Genomic DNA, 16,483 nt, shown 5'->3' on the forward strand with positions numbered 1-16,483 from the left:
ACCTGTCAAGAATTGAAATATCCCCACCCACCCAAGCCGCCGTGCTGCCTCAAAAATCTATACTCGAATGTATATAAAAATGATCAAGTGATCTATATTATTTCATCTAGAACCAACTTTGACACGTACCTCCTGCAGTCGTTAAAAGAGGTATAGGGAAATTACAAAAGTAGCCGGATACAATTTCTCCGGTAAAATGTCCATCATTAATCTATCTTAGATCTATTGGTCGTCAATAGACTAGAGTCTGTGAGGCTGCGGTTCTTTCGGCTTTTAGCTGTCGGGTATTGTTTATACACTGTCAAAATATCGCTTGCTCATGCCTTATTGTCATCGCGAATTTGTATCGTCATAATTTCCTAGTTTCTCCCTGCTTTTTGCGTGACGGTAGACAACTCGTACGACTACTCCATAATCCTGTGAAAAGGCGTTGAACATCTGACCGAAATCGAAAGACTACCGCAGTTCGTTATTTGGAAGGCCATACATCGATGAAAATCTTCCGATATATGAAATTGTTATCCTTGAAAGTTGATAGGAATCCAAAACCTCCCTGTTATATACTCGGGAAAGCTCTTCAAATTTTTCTAGAATTCTTCAGTGCAAGCATGTGTAAAGATGAAATCATAAAGTATTAAAGAAAAAAAGAGATCTTGTTAATGATCACTACTCTCCAAGGAATTAAGGTTCCCAAACATCACTAGACTATAAAGATCCCAGAGATCAAACTTCATACTGTATAACTTTCAAAAAGAAAACATCTGGAGAGAATAACATGGTGGTGACTTGTGATGATGACTTATATCCCTCCAGTTTTAGTTGTCCGGAGAAATCTGCGCTGAGTTATGGCTGTGTAGGTGAGAGATTGAGGATATTTTTGTTGTTGGTTTATTCTTAGATATATTCAGATTTCTTTAGTTTAATGATAATAATGGGTTTCACGCTATAAACAGTTGTTGTAGAAACTATATTCATCGTATCCCCATCAGTGATAATTATCCCCAGTCTTTTTATTTCCTCCTCTCATATAATTCTATCGACAACTAAATCCAGTTTCAGTCATGTGTGATTCTCCGACAGAGAAAAATAACACCATAAAGCCCTCCCATATGAAGAGTTCTAGTTCCACAAGATGAGAAATAAGCACAGAAATATCTAGACGGTCTTTTATACATCTTGTGTCACTTTTTTTTTTTTTTTTTCAGAAATAGATTCATTACTATAGTACTCGCTTAACCCACTTTCAGAACAGATAGAAAAGCAAAAAGTCATCATAAAATGATGCCTTTGATCTTCCAAGTACTGCATACCACGGGTAAAATTACATGAGAAATCAGCAAAGGTGGAATAAAGCTCAATGTGTCATATATGCCTGTGTGAGATTTAAACTTAAAGGGGAGCTAGTAATTATAGGGATTGTGTGGGGGGAATTTCTTAGTTTTCTCATTGCTATTTTCCGTCAGTTAGGAATTCATGCCGTCTAGATTTTTTTTATTGTCAGCTTTGTGTGCTTTTTTGCCGTCGATTATTCTCAGTAGGAAAATTGCCATTCTTGTCACCATTCATCATGAATTATTCACCAGGGTTCTAGTCAAAATAGGAATCTAGAACAGGCTAGAAAATGTGAACCAAAATTTCTATATTCAACGCGTAATTGGATATAGAACTCAAAACTACAGGCTAGAAGCCTGCCGAAATCTGATTTGTGAGGAGCCTTTTAATTAGTTCTTCCTTAAAATTTCCAAACCTTAAAGATTTCTAATCCTTCAATCTACGTACCAATCATATCAGTGTGAGATGCGGGCATTAATACGCAGTAGAGGAAAGAGCAGATATCCTGTGGGATGCTATTCGAATAATCCCTCGGGGCTTATTAGCCGAGGAGTGGAGGTCTCCTGCAGACTAAAATCAAGTCTATGAATAAGCGAATCTTCCTGTTACCATTCATTAGTTGTCAGTATTTATTTCGTTTCTTAATGACTAAGACATGAAGCCTACTTAGCTCTGATATAACCAGGTTTTTTGAAGTAAAAGTATCTCCATCCCGAATTGTGACGCACAGCTTGTTCCCGAGATAAAACCATCTGAGATGGGCATTTCGTCTACTTCATGTATTGTTTTATCATGGAGGTGCAGAAGAAGACGGTCAACCATCTTGCAAACTTCATAATCTCTTATAATTGATACTGTTAAACGCAGAGTTCTTCTATGAACGTATCCCGTTGCTGATACAATTTCATTCATAGTGATATCTGACATGTTATATATAGATACCTCACTTTGACAAATTGTTGGCTCACTAGAATCTGTTCGTCAGATAGTAACTACCTATTTGGTGATACAGTAATCTAGCTCAGTCTTCAATTTCTGCAACAAATGGTAACTATCATTAATGATACCAAAGTGAATATATAAACGACATTGATGTTTCCATAGGTAATCAGATATCGAACCCAAATGCCACCAGAGACTACCAATGATGACTGATCCTAGTGATGAATTCCTGGCATATAAATATCACATATCCGCAACGTTAATATGTTGGTTTTAAAAGCCACAAGACTGAGTAGTTTCTAAGCAGTTCCTGAATTTAGGGGAATACTCAAAATGTCACAACAAATGATAGTTCTAGCCCTACACCCCAAGTGAGAGCACTATTCATGGTAGGATTTAAGGAATCCTTGCTATATCAGTACATCAACCACTACATCAATTGACAAGCAATTTCGTTGCCAAAAATCTGAAAGATTTATCTGGAAAGCTTTATCACAGCATTTCACTATCAACACATTTCCATCACTAAAAATCACAATACCGCTCTGGTCTAATGACTGTTATGAAAATAATCATCAAAACATCTCAACACAGTAACTTATTCTTGATTGAGACCGGATGTATTTACTTTTAAAGCAGGCAAAGCTACCAATACAAATTCGATTCGGAAATTTAAGGCCATGAGCCCTGAATCTATCTTGTGGCCGTTTCCCTGGTATCATGTAGATTCAGATACTCGGACACATTGTTTATTTTACATTGTTATGTTTTTCTTTAAGACTTCTTTAAAGAATGCTTGCAATCACCAATTCGCATATCAGAATAAAAAAAACTCCAGAGAAGGTTATTATAAAGCTAACTTATGATATATGAAACGATTTCCGGTATCTGAAGGGCCGCAGTGATGTCTAAAAAAATTATGACCTTAGGAAATCTAACAGCAGCTATCAGTTGTCCCCCGCTGTGTACTGATGTTGTTGTCTTTTCCAGACATTATTAGATCTTATTGTCGTGTGTCTTTACTCTCACCACCTAATCGAACAATATGCCACCCAAATTTTCCAGGGGTAAACTCATATCAAAATGTATTTAGGTTACTTACCGTTAAGTAGATAGCCTGGGGAGCAAGGATTTGAGTTTATTTTTCTAGATGTGTTTTCTATCTTCTTTCAGAAAATGACTTTATATATATAACTTTTAATATTCTTAGAAATAATAATAGAAATAGTATCTTTTATTATATTTGAAGTATAGTGAATAGGATATCTGTATTCTATAGAGGAGAATATGAATCAAAATCAAGAGCAAGATATCTCACTAGCCGAATGAGATTCTTCGGGTCAGAAAAAATCATCGTATTACGATGTGAAAAAACCTAGTGGAGGATTTATTCAACAATCGACTATAAAGAAGTCATGTTTCTTTTCTATTGAACGACATTGATGAGACAGGACGAGAGAATATATAATATAAAAGTGATTAAAGGGAATTACCATATACGTCACCTCCTTGATCATTGTAGCAAACTTGAAAATGCTAATTATTTCTTAGTACATTGAGGAATTTCACTGCTATTGTTACTTATCAAGATATTATATCCTCAGCGCAATATGATAATCATATATCAATATGTTACGAGGTTTGCCGTCTAGATCACGTGGAAGTGCTCTAGGCTCTCGAGGTGGTTTATAACTAGGCGTCAAGCAGGGACTTGAAGTAATGACAATAATGATATGCAATTCGTAACTAATAGTAGAGTATACTAAATGATTGATCTTGAGCACGAAGCTCTATACAAAGGAAATCCATCTTGATTATATAGACCTTCGTGTTCTGGCTCTGATCCCGTGATTAGTCATGTGATGCGGAAATATGTTACCCGTCGTAACACTCTTACACCATCACTAATTAATGATCTTATAACCCTTCATTACAAATCCATCTCACAGCATCTGGAAACAGTACATTCTATTCTGCGCTACATTCCTATTCTACAGTTCCTTATTATAATTCATAATATATGTAAGGTTAACCTCCCTTATATAAATAAGTATACCGTATGTATGTATATACGTACGTACCCGTGAGACAATGTCGTGATCCGTATTGTATTACCTCAACACCTCTTACCTGTATAAGAGTATTTGGGTAGGATTCGGATGAATGCTTGGATTTTTGTAGGATGTGAGATACGGTCTGGTTGTTTGAGTAGGGGTGGGGGGAATTTAAATGTAAATATAAATGTGTAGGTAGTTGAGATGGGATGGGATGGATGGGATTTCCAGGTAGGTGTTTGGTTGGGTATTTAATGGATGGTTATTATCTATTCGCATCTAGATATTTGTAGATGATAATGTATTTTTTATATGGTGGTAGATAATAGATAATATGATATGATATATAATATTTAAAGGAAGAAATAATTCTGCATGAATAGGATGGTGTAAACTTGCTCTCTGATCGGTAACCTCAAGTACTGGTGTACCTAGGTAGGTAAATGAGGTGAATCGGTACAACACACACTAAGATAAATCCAATCCTTCCAAACCACCTCATCAATTATCTAGTATCACTTCCTCTTCAATAAAGTGGTACTAATCGTCAATCAATCAGTTATACACTAGAAGATTCATCATCCATTATGGCTTTAATAATTTGGATGATTCGTAACGAGTTTCATGATGTGAAGAAGGTTTGTTGCAAATGGTTTCTACTTGATACTGATCAGCGGTTTTTGTAGGTATTTGAACGTTGATGTTCCGGGGTATAAAACCTTCTGAAGATGGGTGTTGTTGATTGAAGAAGTGGAAGATTATAAGAATATTCTATTTGTATATTTTATATTCATCATCTCAACACTTCAAAAAAGGAGTAAAATACAACAAAATAATTAAAAACCCTTCCAGATAATAAATCCATCTCACCAAGAAATAAAGTAAGCAACATACTCAACCAATCACAACCCCTACCATCAACCCCACAACGCCCAATTTCTTGGCTCAGCCAGTGGGTGCACAGACTTCGTGATCCGCCCTGTATAACTGCCACTTATTAAGATTAGATTACTCGGTCGTACATGAATTACGAATTACGCATGTCTTGAAGCCCTTTAAACCTTTAGTGGTTAGGGTTGAACGCCTCAAGGTTTGGGTGTTTGACGTCGGTGCTTGGGATTTGCTGGGATGGGGTTTATGTGTGTGGTTTTAGAGTAGGATGAAGAGGATGAAGAGGATGAAGAGGATGGAATAAATGAAATGGGTGAAATAGATGAATAGATGAAATGGATGAAAATAGATATTAGATCGTTTGAGAACATCGGTGGAATTATGGGAAAATATACTATTGAAGAATTCAATGGATAAAATTTAGTTTACGTACCTAGGTAAGACGATCGATTATATATATGAAAAATAAAATGAGGTTAATAAAATCAAGATACACAGATCCATTTTATTCTATTACTACGTATCTACCTTATCTATATCTGTACTCCATACTGTATCTCTATCTGTATCCCTAGTACTGAACTCTGTACTATCCTCTCCTCCTCTTTTGCCCTTCCCCTGATCTACCGGTACTACTCAACTTTCGATATTTCCTTACCCGTTGCCAAGTCATTAGCCTTTTGTTGAAATTTAGATATACTAGGTAATTTTACATCCAGACTCCAGAGTAGGTATAAGGTTGCCTATTACCTGGTACAAATGTGATGGGTTTTTATCGATATTAAATCTTTTCACGATAATTACAGTTTGTACAGAGGATTGACTACTTATATTATATCTAGATAGAAGTAACCTTACTCTGTCAGTCACTACTACTAGGATTCCCAAGTAATAAACCTCTCAAGCCAATATTGAAATTTGAGAAAAGAAGATCATCAACATCATACCGATATCTTAATCTATCTGAATCCAAACTAAAATCCAACCGACGTCAACCCCTCACGCAAAATATTCTTATCCTCCACAAGCGACGAAGAAGAAGAACAAGAAGAAGAGGAAGTTTATGATAATCCGACTCCTATCCTAATCTTTGTTTCTTCGTTTCTTCTATTTACCATCATCATTCATTCATTCTCTCCTTTCCCCAAACTCCACTCACTCCTTTTGATACTGTATCCTCTCTATATGATGGGAAGACTGGATCCGATTCTTCTGGAATAAGGGAATTGTTTATTTATATTATTATATTTATATTTGACTTTGATTTGGGTCTTTTCCGATAATCATATTCATTATCGGTGAATTTGCACTACTTGGATCGGAGTCATCAGTCATTAAATCGCCTGCACTCTTTAATTTACTAGGTACCTTCCTTTTACTTCTTCTTTGACTTTCGACTTTCGATCTTCGACCTTCGACTCAACCTTCAATGCAAATTTCACGCCAATGTAAACGACAGCTATGATTTAAGATTATCAAGAGATACTTGGAGAGAAACTCATCATTTTCACCACGAAAAATCATTCGTTCTTTCTTACCTTTACTCACATCCATTTATTGAGTATCTATTGATCTCATCAATTTGGGATCTCCTCTCCTCTCCTATACCCTTTTCTCCACTTACCTGCAGCTGTCAACGCGGCACTTTTTCACACTAGAAACTCAGTCAGGAACAAAGTCAAAATAATTGGTCAAGATCCACCGATTCAATTCGACTTTGGGGATTTTCCATTTATCTTTATGCATTCGTATGCATTCAATACCGGATAATACCTTCCTTCTACATTCATTTCACTTCATTTTACCAACCCGATTGATTAAACTTCCCTCACTCTCTTTTATTTGCGTATTAAATGCAACCTTCTGAAACCCTAGTTTCCAATCATCTTCATTTAGACGCTATCCTTTTTTCCCGACTTCAATTAGATTTCTATTCGACTTTACGTACCTGACCTAACTGCAACGCCATCTTATACCTTTTGGTCGTCACGAATTCTCAAGGTCCCATTTTCAGGTCCAGATTCCATATCGAACTTTCGTTTATTTCCAAAAAAAAAAAAAAAAAGAATCGACAATCTTCAACTTTTTATACTCTCTCTTTTATTCCGGCATTCCCTGACACTTCCTACCGAACCATCGAAGAATGCCAATCTCTTCACCCATTCTAATGGCTTATCCAGGCCCTCCTAGAAGACCTGGAGGTTTCATTCGATATATACTGGGCGCATCAGCCATCCTTCTACTTGTGCTCTATTTCAAAAACTCGACCGAAACTTCATCATTCCAATATATGACTCCCGAAGTACCCTACACTTACACGCCCAAGCCACCTCCCAAACCATATACACAATCCTCAAATGAATTACCTATTTCCATTCCAAAATCAAAACAAGAACATCCTATCGATACCTTGATTGAAAATGCAGGAAAGACGTTTGAAGAATTATTGCAAAAGGAAAGTCATGATGTTGATGCTGCTGCTGCAGAATATCGCAAACGAAGAGGAAGACATCCACCACCTGGATTTGATGCATGGTTTAAATTCGCCCAAGAACATGATGCAGTTATGGTAGAGGATTTCTTTGATCAAATCTATCATGATTTAGGTCCATATTGGGGAGTGACTCCAGCGAAAATGAGAACTCAAGCTAGAGATGCAGGAATGGTCATTAGTATTCGAAATGGAAATGCGACGGCCGAAAGTGATTGGTTTTGGACTCAAATTTGGTTGCAATTAATTAGAACCATACAAGAAGATCTACCAGATATGGATATTCCACTCAATGCGATGGATGAACCGAGAATGGTTGCGCCATGGGAGGTGATCAATGAGAATATGGAGATTGAAAGAGCTACTAGGAAATTAACAGATGTCAATGAAGTATCTGAGGATTATGGAAGTTTACCGGCTCCACGACACGCTGGTGATGGAGAGGAAGATCCACCTAAGAGGGAATGGGAGGTTTCAGGTATGTCTTGAGGATATGGTTTTGGCAATCAAATAACTGATATCAAAAGGTCCATATTGGGGAATTGCCACTAGAGGTTGTCATCCAGACAGTCTCGCACGTCGAGCGGAGATTATGACGGATTTTTCGAAAACACCTGCGATTTCCATGGGTCATTCTTCTTTACATACTTACAAAGGTTATGTTTCGAATTATAGTCTTTCGGCCGATTTTTGTCATCAACCTGATTTACAATCCCTTCATGGAATGATGATTAATCCTCTCTCGATTTCTTCCACAGAAGAGTTATTCCCTCTTTTCGGAGGTTCTAAACTCCCCACCAACAACGAAATTTTATTGCCGGCACCAATGTATTGGGCAAAAGAAGAAAGATTTTCAGGTGGTGATAATCATGGAGCACCGTGGCATCAGAAGTTGAATAAAGTCATTTGGAGAGGTGTCGCGACTGGAGGAAGAAACAAGGAAGATAATTGGAAAGGGTTTCAACGACATCGCTTCGTTTCCATGACGAATCATACATCAGTTTCCCGAGCTGAATCATGGGAAGCAATTCCCCCAAATTTCGCACTTCCTACTTCCATCTACAACATTGGTGCTCAACAAGAAAATAGACTTGGAGAATGGGTTAATGAGTGGTCAGATACGGGATTTATTGAATTGATGTGTGATGAAGAACGAGAAGATAAAACATGTCCTTATACCGATCCATACTTTTCCATTAGAGAAGGCCAAAAAATGTCTCAACAATTCAACAACAAATATATTCCCGATATCGATGGAAATTCTTTCTCAGGACGTTATCGTGGATTCTTACTCTCCTCTTCTTTACCCATTAAAGCAACCATATTCCGAGAATGGCACGACTCGAGACTTATTCCCTGGAAACATTTCGTTCCAATGGATAATCGATATATGGATTTCTATGGTATCATGCAATATTTCCTCGGTTATGAAGGAGAAAATTTTCGACTGGAAAATCATGATAGAGAAGCTGAGAAGATTGCATTAGATGGCCAGGAATGGGCGAATAAAGTTTTGAGGAGGGAAGATATGCAAATTTATGTGTTGAGATTGTTGTTGGAATATGCGAGAGTTTCCAATGATAATAGAGCCAATTTGGGATGGGTTAAAGATCTTTTGTGATTTTTGAGGGGAGGGGAGAGATGTTTTTTTATGTCTGGTTCTTTTCCGTCTGGCCTGTGTCTGGCCTTGCGTTCAATCCAAGTGATGTTGAACATGGCTTAGTGATGGAATGACATAGGGTTTTTATTTCATTATTTCATTTTTTTTTCTTCAGTTGGGGAAAATCAGGGAGATTTATTATTTGCTTGTACATTTATATGTATATGTATGTGTAGTGTATGATTTGATTCTAAGCGGTGGCGAATGGTGTAACGGATGATGTGAAAAGTTTGGCGGGGCATTTTTTTAAGGGGTTTGAAATTGGGTTTGAAACTGGAACTGGAACTGGTGTTGGGGTTGGAATTGGAATTGGGGTTTAGATTTTAGGGCTGTGGATGAATGATGGGGGGAGTGGGGATGGATAGGGGGATGGGTGGATGGGTAGATGGATAGGTTTTTAGATCAAGAAAGATGCACGGGATGGAATGGAGTGGAATGGAAGGCGAGCTTTTGAGAGGTTCAGTGAGGAGGTAGAGAGGCTTTTTTGTGAGGGGGAGGAGGGGTTAAAGATGCGATTCGGATAGAAAAGAATTTAGAAACTGGGATGAGATGAGATGATAGAAAGAAGAAATTAAGCAGAGAAGAATAAATGAATGATTTTATGTCTTGTCTTGCCTTATCTTGTCTTCATTTGATTTAGTTTTATTCCGAGGAAAGAAATACAAAAAATTGCAAAACATATTCAAGGTTATATATATATACCTTTAAAATGATATAACTAAGATCTTACTTGACCTGATATATTCCACGTTGTATATCTACCATACACTACTTACTATTCACTATGTATTCACTATTTACCACTAAATAACTATTCGCCATGACGCCATACACCATTCCATACGCCATACCATCCATACGCTACAATTAGCCGAAAGAAAAGAAAAAGGGAAAACGCCAGCTATCCAGCTTATGTATGTATGTATGTATGTGTGTATACCCTTTACCTTTCTCCATCCATCCATCCATCCTATCCCTTGTACCTACCTACCTACCTCCTTAATCCTACAATTCCCAATTCCACGCCTTTCCTCTACGCCAATGATCAATGATATGATATGATACCTTTCCCTTTTAAATATCACGAAAGTCGCTTCGCTCCAATGTTCAATGCCCATCTTATTCACTCCCACTCATCACTCATCCACTCTTCTCCCCACCACCACCGCCACCACCACTACCATTACCAAACCTCCCATTCCTCACCCTCCCCCTCTCCATCTGCTCCACCAACTCCTTATTCTCCCTATCCTTCTCCCTCAATCTCTGCGCCGCACTACTCCTATCCAATTTCCTCGCTTCCCTCTCCGCCTTCAACTTATATTCCAATTCCTGCAATCGAACTTGCCATCTCAAATCTGGTTTATATTCCTCGTCACCTTCTGTTCTCGTCATTGCGTTAGAACTCGATGTTGTAACTGAAGGGGTACCATTCGATGCAGGAGCCGATGCTGAAGAGTGTCGCGTCATGGTTGAGGATCTGGATAACGAATTATCGATTCGTCGGCGCGGACCTGTAGGTACAGATGGAAAGGGAGAAGTGGGTTCATAAACACCATTTGCTGCTTTGAGGTTTGAAATTTCCGTTTTGAGACTGCGGTTTAAATCTTTTAGTTTGACCACTTCGGCTCTACTGTCCATACTATTAAGTGGAACTGCAGATCTTGCCATCGTCTCTAATCTGTCCAACTTCTTCGTTTGCATCTCAAATCTATTCTCTAGGGTTGAGTATTCTTTCCAGAGTCTCCTATCCAAATCTTTGACTCTACCTCGGAAATCTCCAACTAGAGTTTCAATGGTTTTAACAGCTGCTAAAAGGTTTTTTGAGAAACCTGGAAACATTGTCGAAACTGCTTCTAAAGATGGTAAAGCACGACCATTAATAAGTGAGTTATTGTGAGACCAGTCTGTTCCACAAAGACTGGCCAACCTACTCCACATGTTTAATAACAAATTATTTCTCTCCGTAAGTTGTTCCTTGAAATTGTTTTCTAGCTGTGCTATCTTTCTTCTATCTTGTTGACGAGATGCTTCTAATTCCAGAACACGAGATTCTTGTTGTGAAAGAGTTCGAGTGGTGTGTGATGACGTCTTTTGAGATGTTTCGTACTGATTCTTGGTAAGGCGATGTGTTTGGCGTTCTTTGTCTAACATATCTGCTAATTTGCGGGATTCGAGTGCGTGGGATTCTAGGAGGTCGTCACGTTGTTTGATCATACGTTCTTTTTCGGCAAGAGCAGCTTTGGCAGTGTCCAGATCTCGAACATTCTTTTCGTGCTCTCTTTGAAGTTTGGCGATAGCCTATAGGAATTAGATTTGTGTATTATGAAGTATAGGGTGAAATAAACTCACATTCAATAAACTTGACCTAGTACCATTGACATCACCAAGAGCTTCCCTGAGATTATTCTCAAGTTCCATAAGTCTTTGCTTCCACTCTGCAGCTTCCACTTCTCTCGAGGTGAGACTCTTTCGTAATCTTCTGACTTCATCCTTGGCAGTTGTTGCTTCACGATTAAGATCATTGACGAATTGTTGAATCTCTTGCTTCTCTTGATTAGCAACAACTTCTCTTTGATGTCTTTCCTCGTCAAGGCGTTCATCAAGTTCCCTAGCACGTTCTTGTTCTTCCTGAAGACTTTGTTCCAAATTCCGAATGGCTGCCTCAAGATCACCAATCTTAATCTTATCTCCATCTTGTTCTTCTCGAAGAAATGCAATCTCGTTTTGACTCGATTCTTGCTGGACATTCAACCGGTTGACCTTTTCATTGGATTCGACATAATTCTTTTCAATTTCCTCAAGTTCCCTATTGGCATCATCCAATTCCCTTTCGAGTTCTTGAATCTTTTTGGATTTCCTTTCATGATCATCCTCCAACCTAACAACAATATCACTCATTTCTCTCATCTCGTTCTGCAAAGCATTGAAATTCTCCTTCTCCTCAGCGACCTCAGCCTGGAGACGCTCAATCTCTGCATTAGCTTCTTCTTGCTCTGCAGCAAACCCATCAAGCTCTTCTTGAGCTTCTTTGTGTAAAGATTCAAACATCAACTCGGCTTCTTCTTGACCTCGGAGGGCTTCATCCCGGTCAGCTTGCATAGTGAGTAAATCGTTCTCGGCAACATCCAAAGCTTCTTGCAACTCCTGAGCTAGACCCACAGCATCCTTCTTTTGCTCAACGGCCGTCTCAAAATCCTCTATACAAGACTCGAGTTCACGTGTTAAATCCTGATTGTGGATCTTAAGACTGTTGATTCTATCTCGAAGTTCGGCTTGCTTATTCTCGAATTCCTCACGTTCAGCCTCACTCATGTTTGCCTGTCGTGTACCTGCACTGGTCCTGGATGACGATCGTTCATGTGCTCGCGATGCTGATCGTTCAAATATGCTCTCCCCAGCCACCGAGGTACCGCCTCTCCTCTGGCCAAGCTTCAAGTCCTCAATTTCTTGGTAAAGCCTTTCTTTCTCGCGATTCCGTGAAGTCAACATTGATGTTTGTGCTCCAACTTCCCGTCTTAACTCTGCATTTTCATGTCGAAGCTGTTCGTTATCTCGCCGGATCTCCTCCACCAATGTACCTGCCGAACTATATGTACCATTCCTCTCATCTAACCCGCGATCAGACATATTGGAATTTGATCTTGAAGGTGATCCCACACGCTTTTTGGCTATGTTGTAAATATTAGTTGTGTGGTTCAATCCATGCCCTCCAGCTGTCGCCTCTGATTTCAATCGGAAGATCTCTTCTCGAAGAACTTTTATCTCGTCATCACTCTGCTCTCTACGGGCAGTTTCTTGCTCAAGAAGATCTTTCCAAACATCCATTTCTTCTCGTGTTTCGATATTTTGACCTCGTCTTTCACCCATGGTACGAACTAGATCAGCGAGATTCCTCTTTTCATTTTCCCGAACAAGGCTTTCATTTCTCAACCTCTCGATTTCCGTTAAATATTCCTCAACCTTTTCTCGTAGGTAAAGAAGCTCCTCCTCCCGTTCGAAAGCTCCTTCTTGGTACCATCTTTGACTTCCTTCCGTAGATGTACCCGATCGAGCTGTGGATGGTCGGTCCTCATCATCCTTAAGTTGTTTCTCTAGGTCCTTGACCTTTTTGCGAAGAGCTTTATTATCTCTCTGCATAACCGCCAAACCTGTCTTGAGCTCAACATTCTCGGATATCATTTCTTTAACACCTTCTTCGGAGAGCTTGTCTAATCTATCGCTGAGAAACATGACTTTTAATTTCAAATCGAAATTCTCCTTGGATAATCTTTCGATTGTGCTACTTTGTTCTTTTAATGTGAGATTCTTTCCATTTCGATGAGCTACGGCGGATGCAGCAAAACTCGCCGACTTGCTGGGTGTATGTACACCATGTTTGGTACGAAAGTCTTTGGCCATTGATTCGGGTACTTGAACATTGCGAACGTGTCGTGCAATGATTGTATCGGTGGGTGGGTCCATAGGTCGACTAGCTGCTCGAGGTGTTTCGGGGGCGGAATTCGTTTGATGTTCAGTCCTCCCACGATTCATATCTTCCTCAGCTAAGGTCGCTAGCGGTCCTTCAACTCTTCCGAATGAGTCACCCGTCTCATCTATACCTGAAGCCATACTTCCCAAACTTATAGTCCTGGATAACGTCATACTACCACTTCGCGATAATCCTGCCGAAGGAACCGCGCCTCCAGACTGCAAAGCATAATCTGCACCAGGTGTAAGGTCGCTTCGATCGTCATTATGTTCAGGATTCGTAATGAAAGAAGAGACAGAAGATCTCTGACTTGAATGCCGACTTCGCAGAAATTTAGGTCTAGAATTATTGCTTGCGGAGAGTGCAGCTCCAAGAGTCGCACCGGCATCGACGGCTAGACTCTGATTTATGCTTCGAGTCGATGATTCGTGGTTCGGGCTTGAACTATCGTTCGTTGATTCGGAAAATGCTCGTAAATTTTGGCTGGATCTTGTTGGTGTAGCTTCCATGTCCTCCTCATCTGATTGTGCTTTTGATTGAGAGATTGATTGTGATGCGGTTTCGAAATTTTCTCCCATACTTGCCACTGACATTGCTCGTGATATAGTTCTTGCAGCGGCGGCAGCTGTTGGAGATGAAAGCGTTTCGAGAGCAGAGGTCGTGTTCCCACTTTGTTCCGAATCATCATTTTCAACTTGCACAGCGTATCGAGGGGCAGGGCCAGGAGTTTTATATGCACCATCTGGTGTAGGGGGTGAACCGGAACCCTCACTCTCACTGCTATTAATGTTCTTCTTCGGCGTTTGTGTTTCGAGTGCCGGGGACCTTTCCCCATTCCGATTCGCATCAAATAAATAAGTATCATCAGCACCAGCCTTGCCATGTTTGCCGATTGGTGAAACCGTCGGAAGAAAACTCGATTCGACATTATCCAGATGTTGCTCCATTGCTCTTGCATCCATAGCACTCAGCAGACCGTCACTTCGATTATCCCCATTATCGCTATGAGCATAAAGTATACTGCTATCAGCTGGAGGGGATAGAGTAGGTAAATTCCGAGGGTCGGGAGATTGCATTCGATTATTCTCCTCAAAAGCCTGCGAATTCATAGACATTGAATCATCATTATCACTCCTATCTGCCATATGGTTCCCCATGTTATGGAAGTTGAATGCCTCGCTTTCCGAATCCTGGCGTGCAGTTTGTGGACGTGAATCCGTTTCCGACATTGTTGACAAACTTGACATTGTGAAATCATCTCCCTCGGCCATCTTGCGCCGCCGATAGTTCAACGAGTCACATTCGCTGTCTGTCTACTCGTATTTGATCGCAGGTTTCATATGCTGTATGCTGTATGTTGTGTTTTCTGCGTCAGGAGTAGTGCGCTCGGCCCCTCGTGGATAATAAATTGAACTGGATGAAATGATGATGGCAGAAGCAACGAACGAGTCTATGGGGCTTGATGGAGTAATGAGAAATGGATTGAATGGTTGGTATAGCATGTTACCTGAGGTGTGGAACGGCAATCATGAAGTTTTTGACATTCACTTTGATCTTGGAATTTTATCAAAAGTTGAACAGTGAAGCTTCACTGCATGTAAATTCGCTGTCAACAATTCAATTCTACAAAAACATTCGGTTACAGGGATAAATTTTGTCAGGACGACCAACAATGTTTGTTTTCTCACAGAGTTAAGCTAAGCTTATAACAGCACTTTTACCCCACCACAACACGAATGTCGACGGAGTAGTCACGTAGAAATCTCATGGTATTGTGTATTCCAGGCTTCATTAATTAGAGGTCAGGTGGTTTACATTAAGGCTATAATAATAACCATAACATCCAGCCGGATAGTATTTACTAATTCTATAAATATAAGAAGCTCTATAAATTTGAACACATATATATACTCGCATGCACATATTCACGAGGCTGCCTCATGTATTACTTTATTTATTCAAGATCTGATAGTCAAGATCTCTCTGATGGCCCTTTGCATTTCTCACTCCCCAAGGCTAATTCAAATATATGTCACATAACCTATCAAACTATCTTACCAATTCTCAACCCCCCAAGGCAGGCTTCGATGAAATGTGTATTCCTTTTTAGTTAGTTCTAGCTGGCATATTTGCAGTACTCCCAAATACATCATACCAACCTACAGTATCAACAAAATCAGCCACTTCAACATGATAAATTCAATAACCGCACTCTCCCTCATCCATCTCTATTCTAACACTATGAGTTTCGCGCCCATGAGATATCTCCATTTTAATATTTGCTGGGTTCTACGTCTTCTTTTCGAACACTTTTCACGGACAATTTATCTTATGATTTCGATCCGGCACTTATTGGAGGCCCTAATGGTTGAGCTCTCGTGGTGTGAGAATATGATAGTTTGTTTATCTGTGTAGATGAGGTTCGGTTTCATTGAAAACTGCAGATTTCCTGAGAAGGAAGATGATCTAGCTGTAATATCTTGCATATTGAGATCCGAGAAACAATTCAGTATACCTTACCTGTTCGCTATGTCATGGGTCCGACGATAAGTCAGGTACCATTTTGTCACGATTTGTCACCTTACGCTGGAAGACTTCTTATAATATAATTAATAAATATTATTCGATATCAGTCCAGATTC

General features: G+C 39.5%; 4 protein-coding genes across 4 annotated transcripts; 1 reads left to right on the forward strand and 3 right to left on the reverse strand.

Annotated features, from left to right (window-relative positions):
• Positions 1-1,847: 1,847 nt before the first annotated feature.
• On the reverse strand, positions 1,848-2,259 carry SS1G_11270 (predicted protein; the record flags this gene model as incomplete). Its single annotated transcript, XM_001587978.1, has 2 exons — positions 1,848-1,934; positions 2,107-2,259. The coding sequence occupies 2 exons, from the start codon at positions 2,257-2,259 to the stop codon at positions 1,848-1,850; spliced, it is 240 nt and encodes a 79-aa protein (XP_001588028.1).
• Positions 2,260-6,467: 4,208 nt separating this feature from the next.
• SS1G_11271 (predicted protein) lies at positions 6,468-6,773 on the reverse strand (the record flags this gene model as incomplete). Its single annotated transcript, XM_001587979.1, has 3 exons — positions 6,468-6,528; positions 6,588-6,678; positions 6,758-6,773. The coding sequence occupies 3 exons, from the start codon at positions 6,771-6,773 to the stop codon at positions 6,468-6,470; spliced, it is 168 nt and encodes a 55-aa protein (XP_001588029.1).
• Positions 6,774-7,509: 736 nt separating this feature from the next.
• Positions 7,510-9,331, forward strand: SS1G_11272 (hypothetical protein; the record flags this gene model as incomplete). The annotated part of the gene is made up of 2 exons (XM_001587980.1): positions 7,510-8,188; positions 8,469-9,331. The coding sequence occupies 2 exons, from the start codon at positions 7,510-7,512 to the stop codon at positions 9,329-9,331; spliced, it is 1,542 nt and encodes a 513-aa protein (XP_001588030.1).
• A 1,179-nt stretch (positions 9,332-10,510) lies between these two features.
• SS1G_11273 (hypothetical protein) lies at positions 10,511-15,112 on the reverse strand (the record flags this gene model as incomplete). The annotated part of the gene is made up of 2 exons (XM_001587981.1): positions 10,511-11,671; positions 11,723-15,112. The coding sequence occupies 2 exons, from the start codon at positions 15,110-15,112 to the stop codon at positions 10,511-10,513; spliced, it is 4,551 nt and encodes a 1,516-aa protein (XP_001588031.1).
• Positions 15,113-16,483: the final 1,371 nt, after the last annotated feature.

Source organism: Sclerotinia sclerotiorum, genomic scaffold (assembly GCF_000146945.2).
Source record: "Sclerotinia sclerotiorum 1980 UF-70 scaffold_17 genomic scaffold, whole genome shotgun sequence".
Lineage (NCBI taxonomy): Eukaryota > Fungi > Ascomycota > Leotiomycetes > Helotiales > Sclerotiniaceae > Sclerotinia > Sclerotinia sclerotiorum.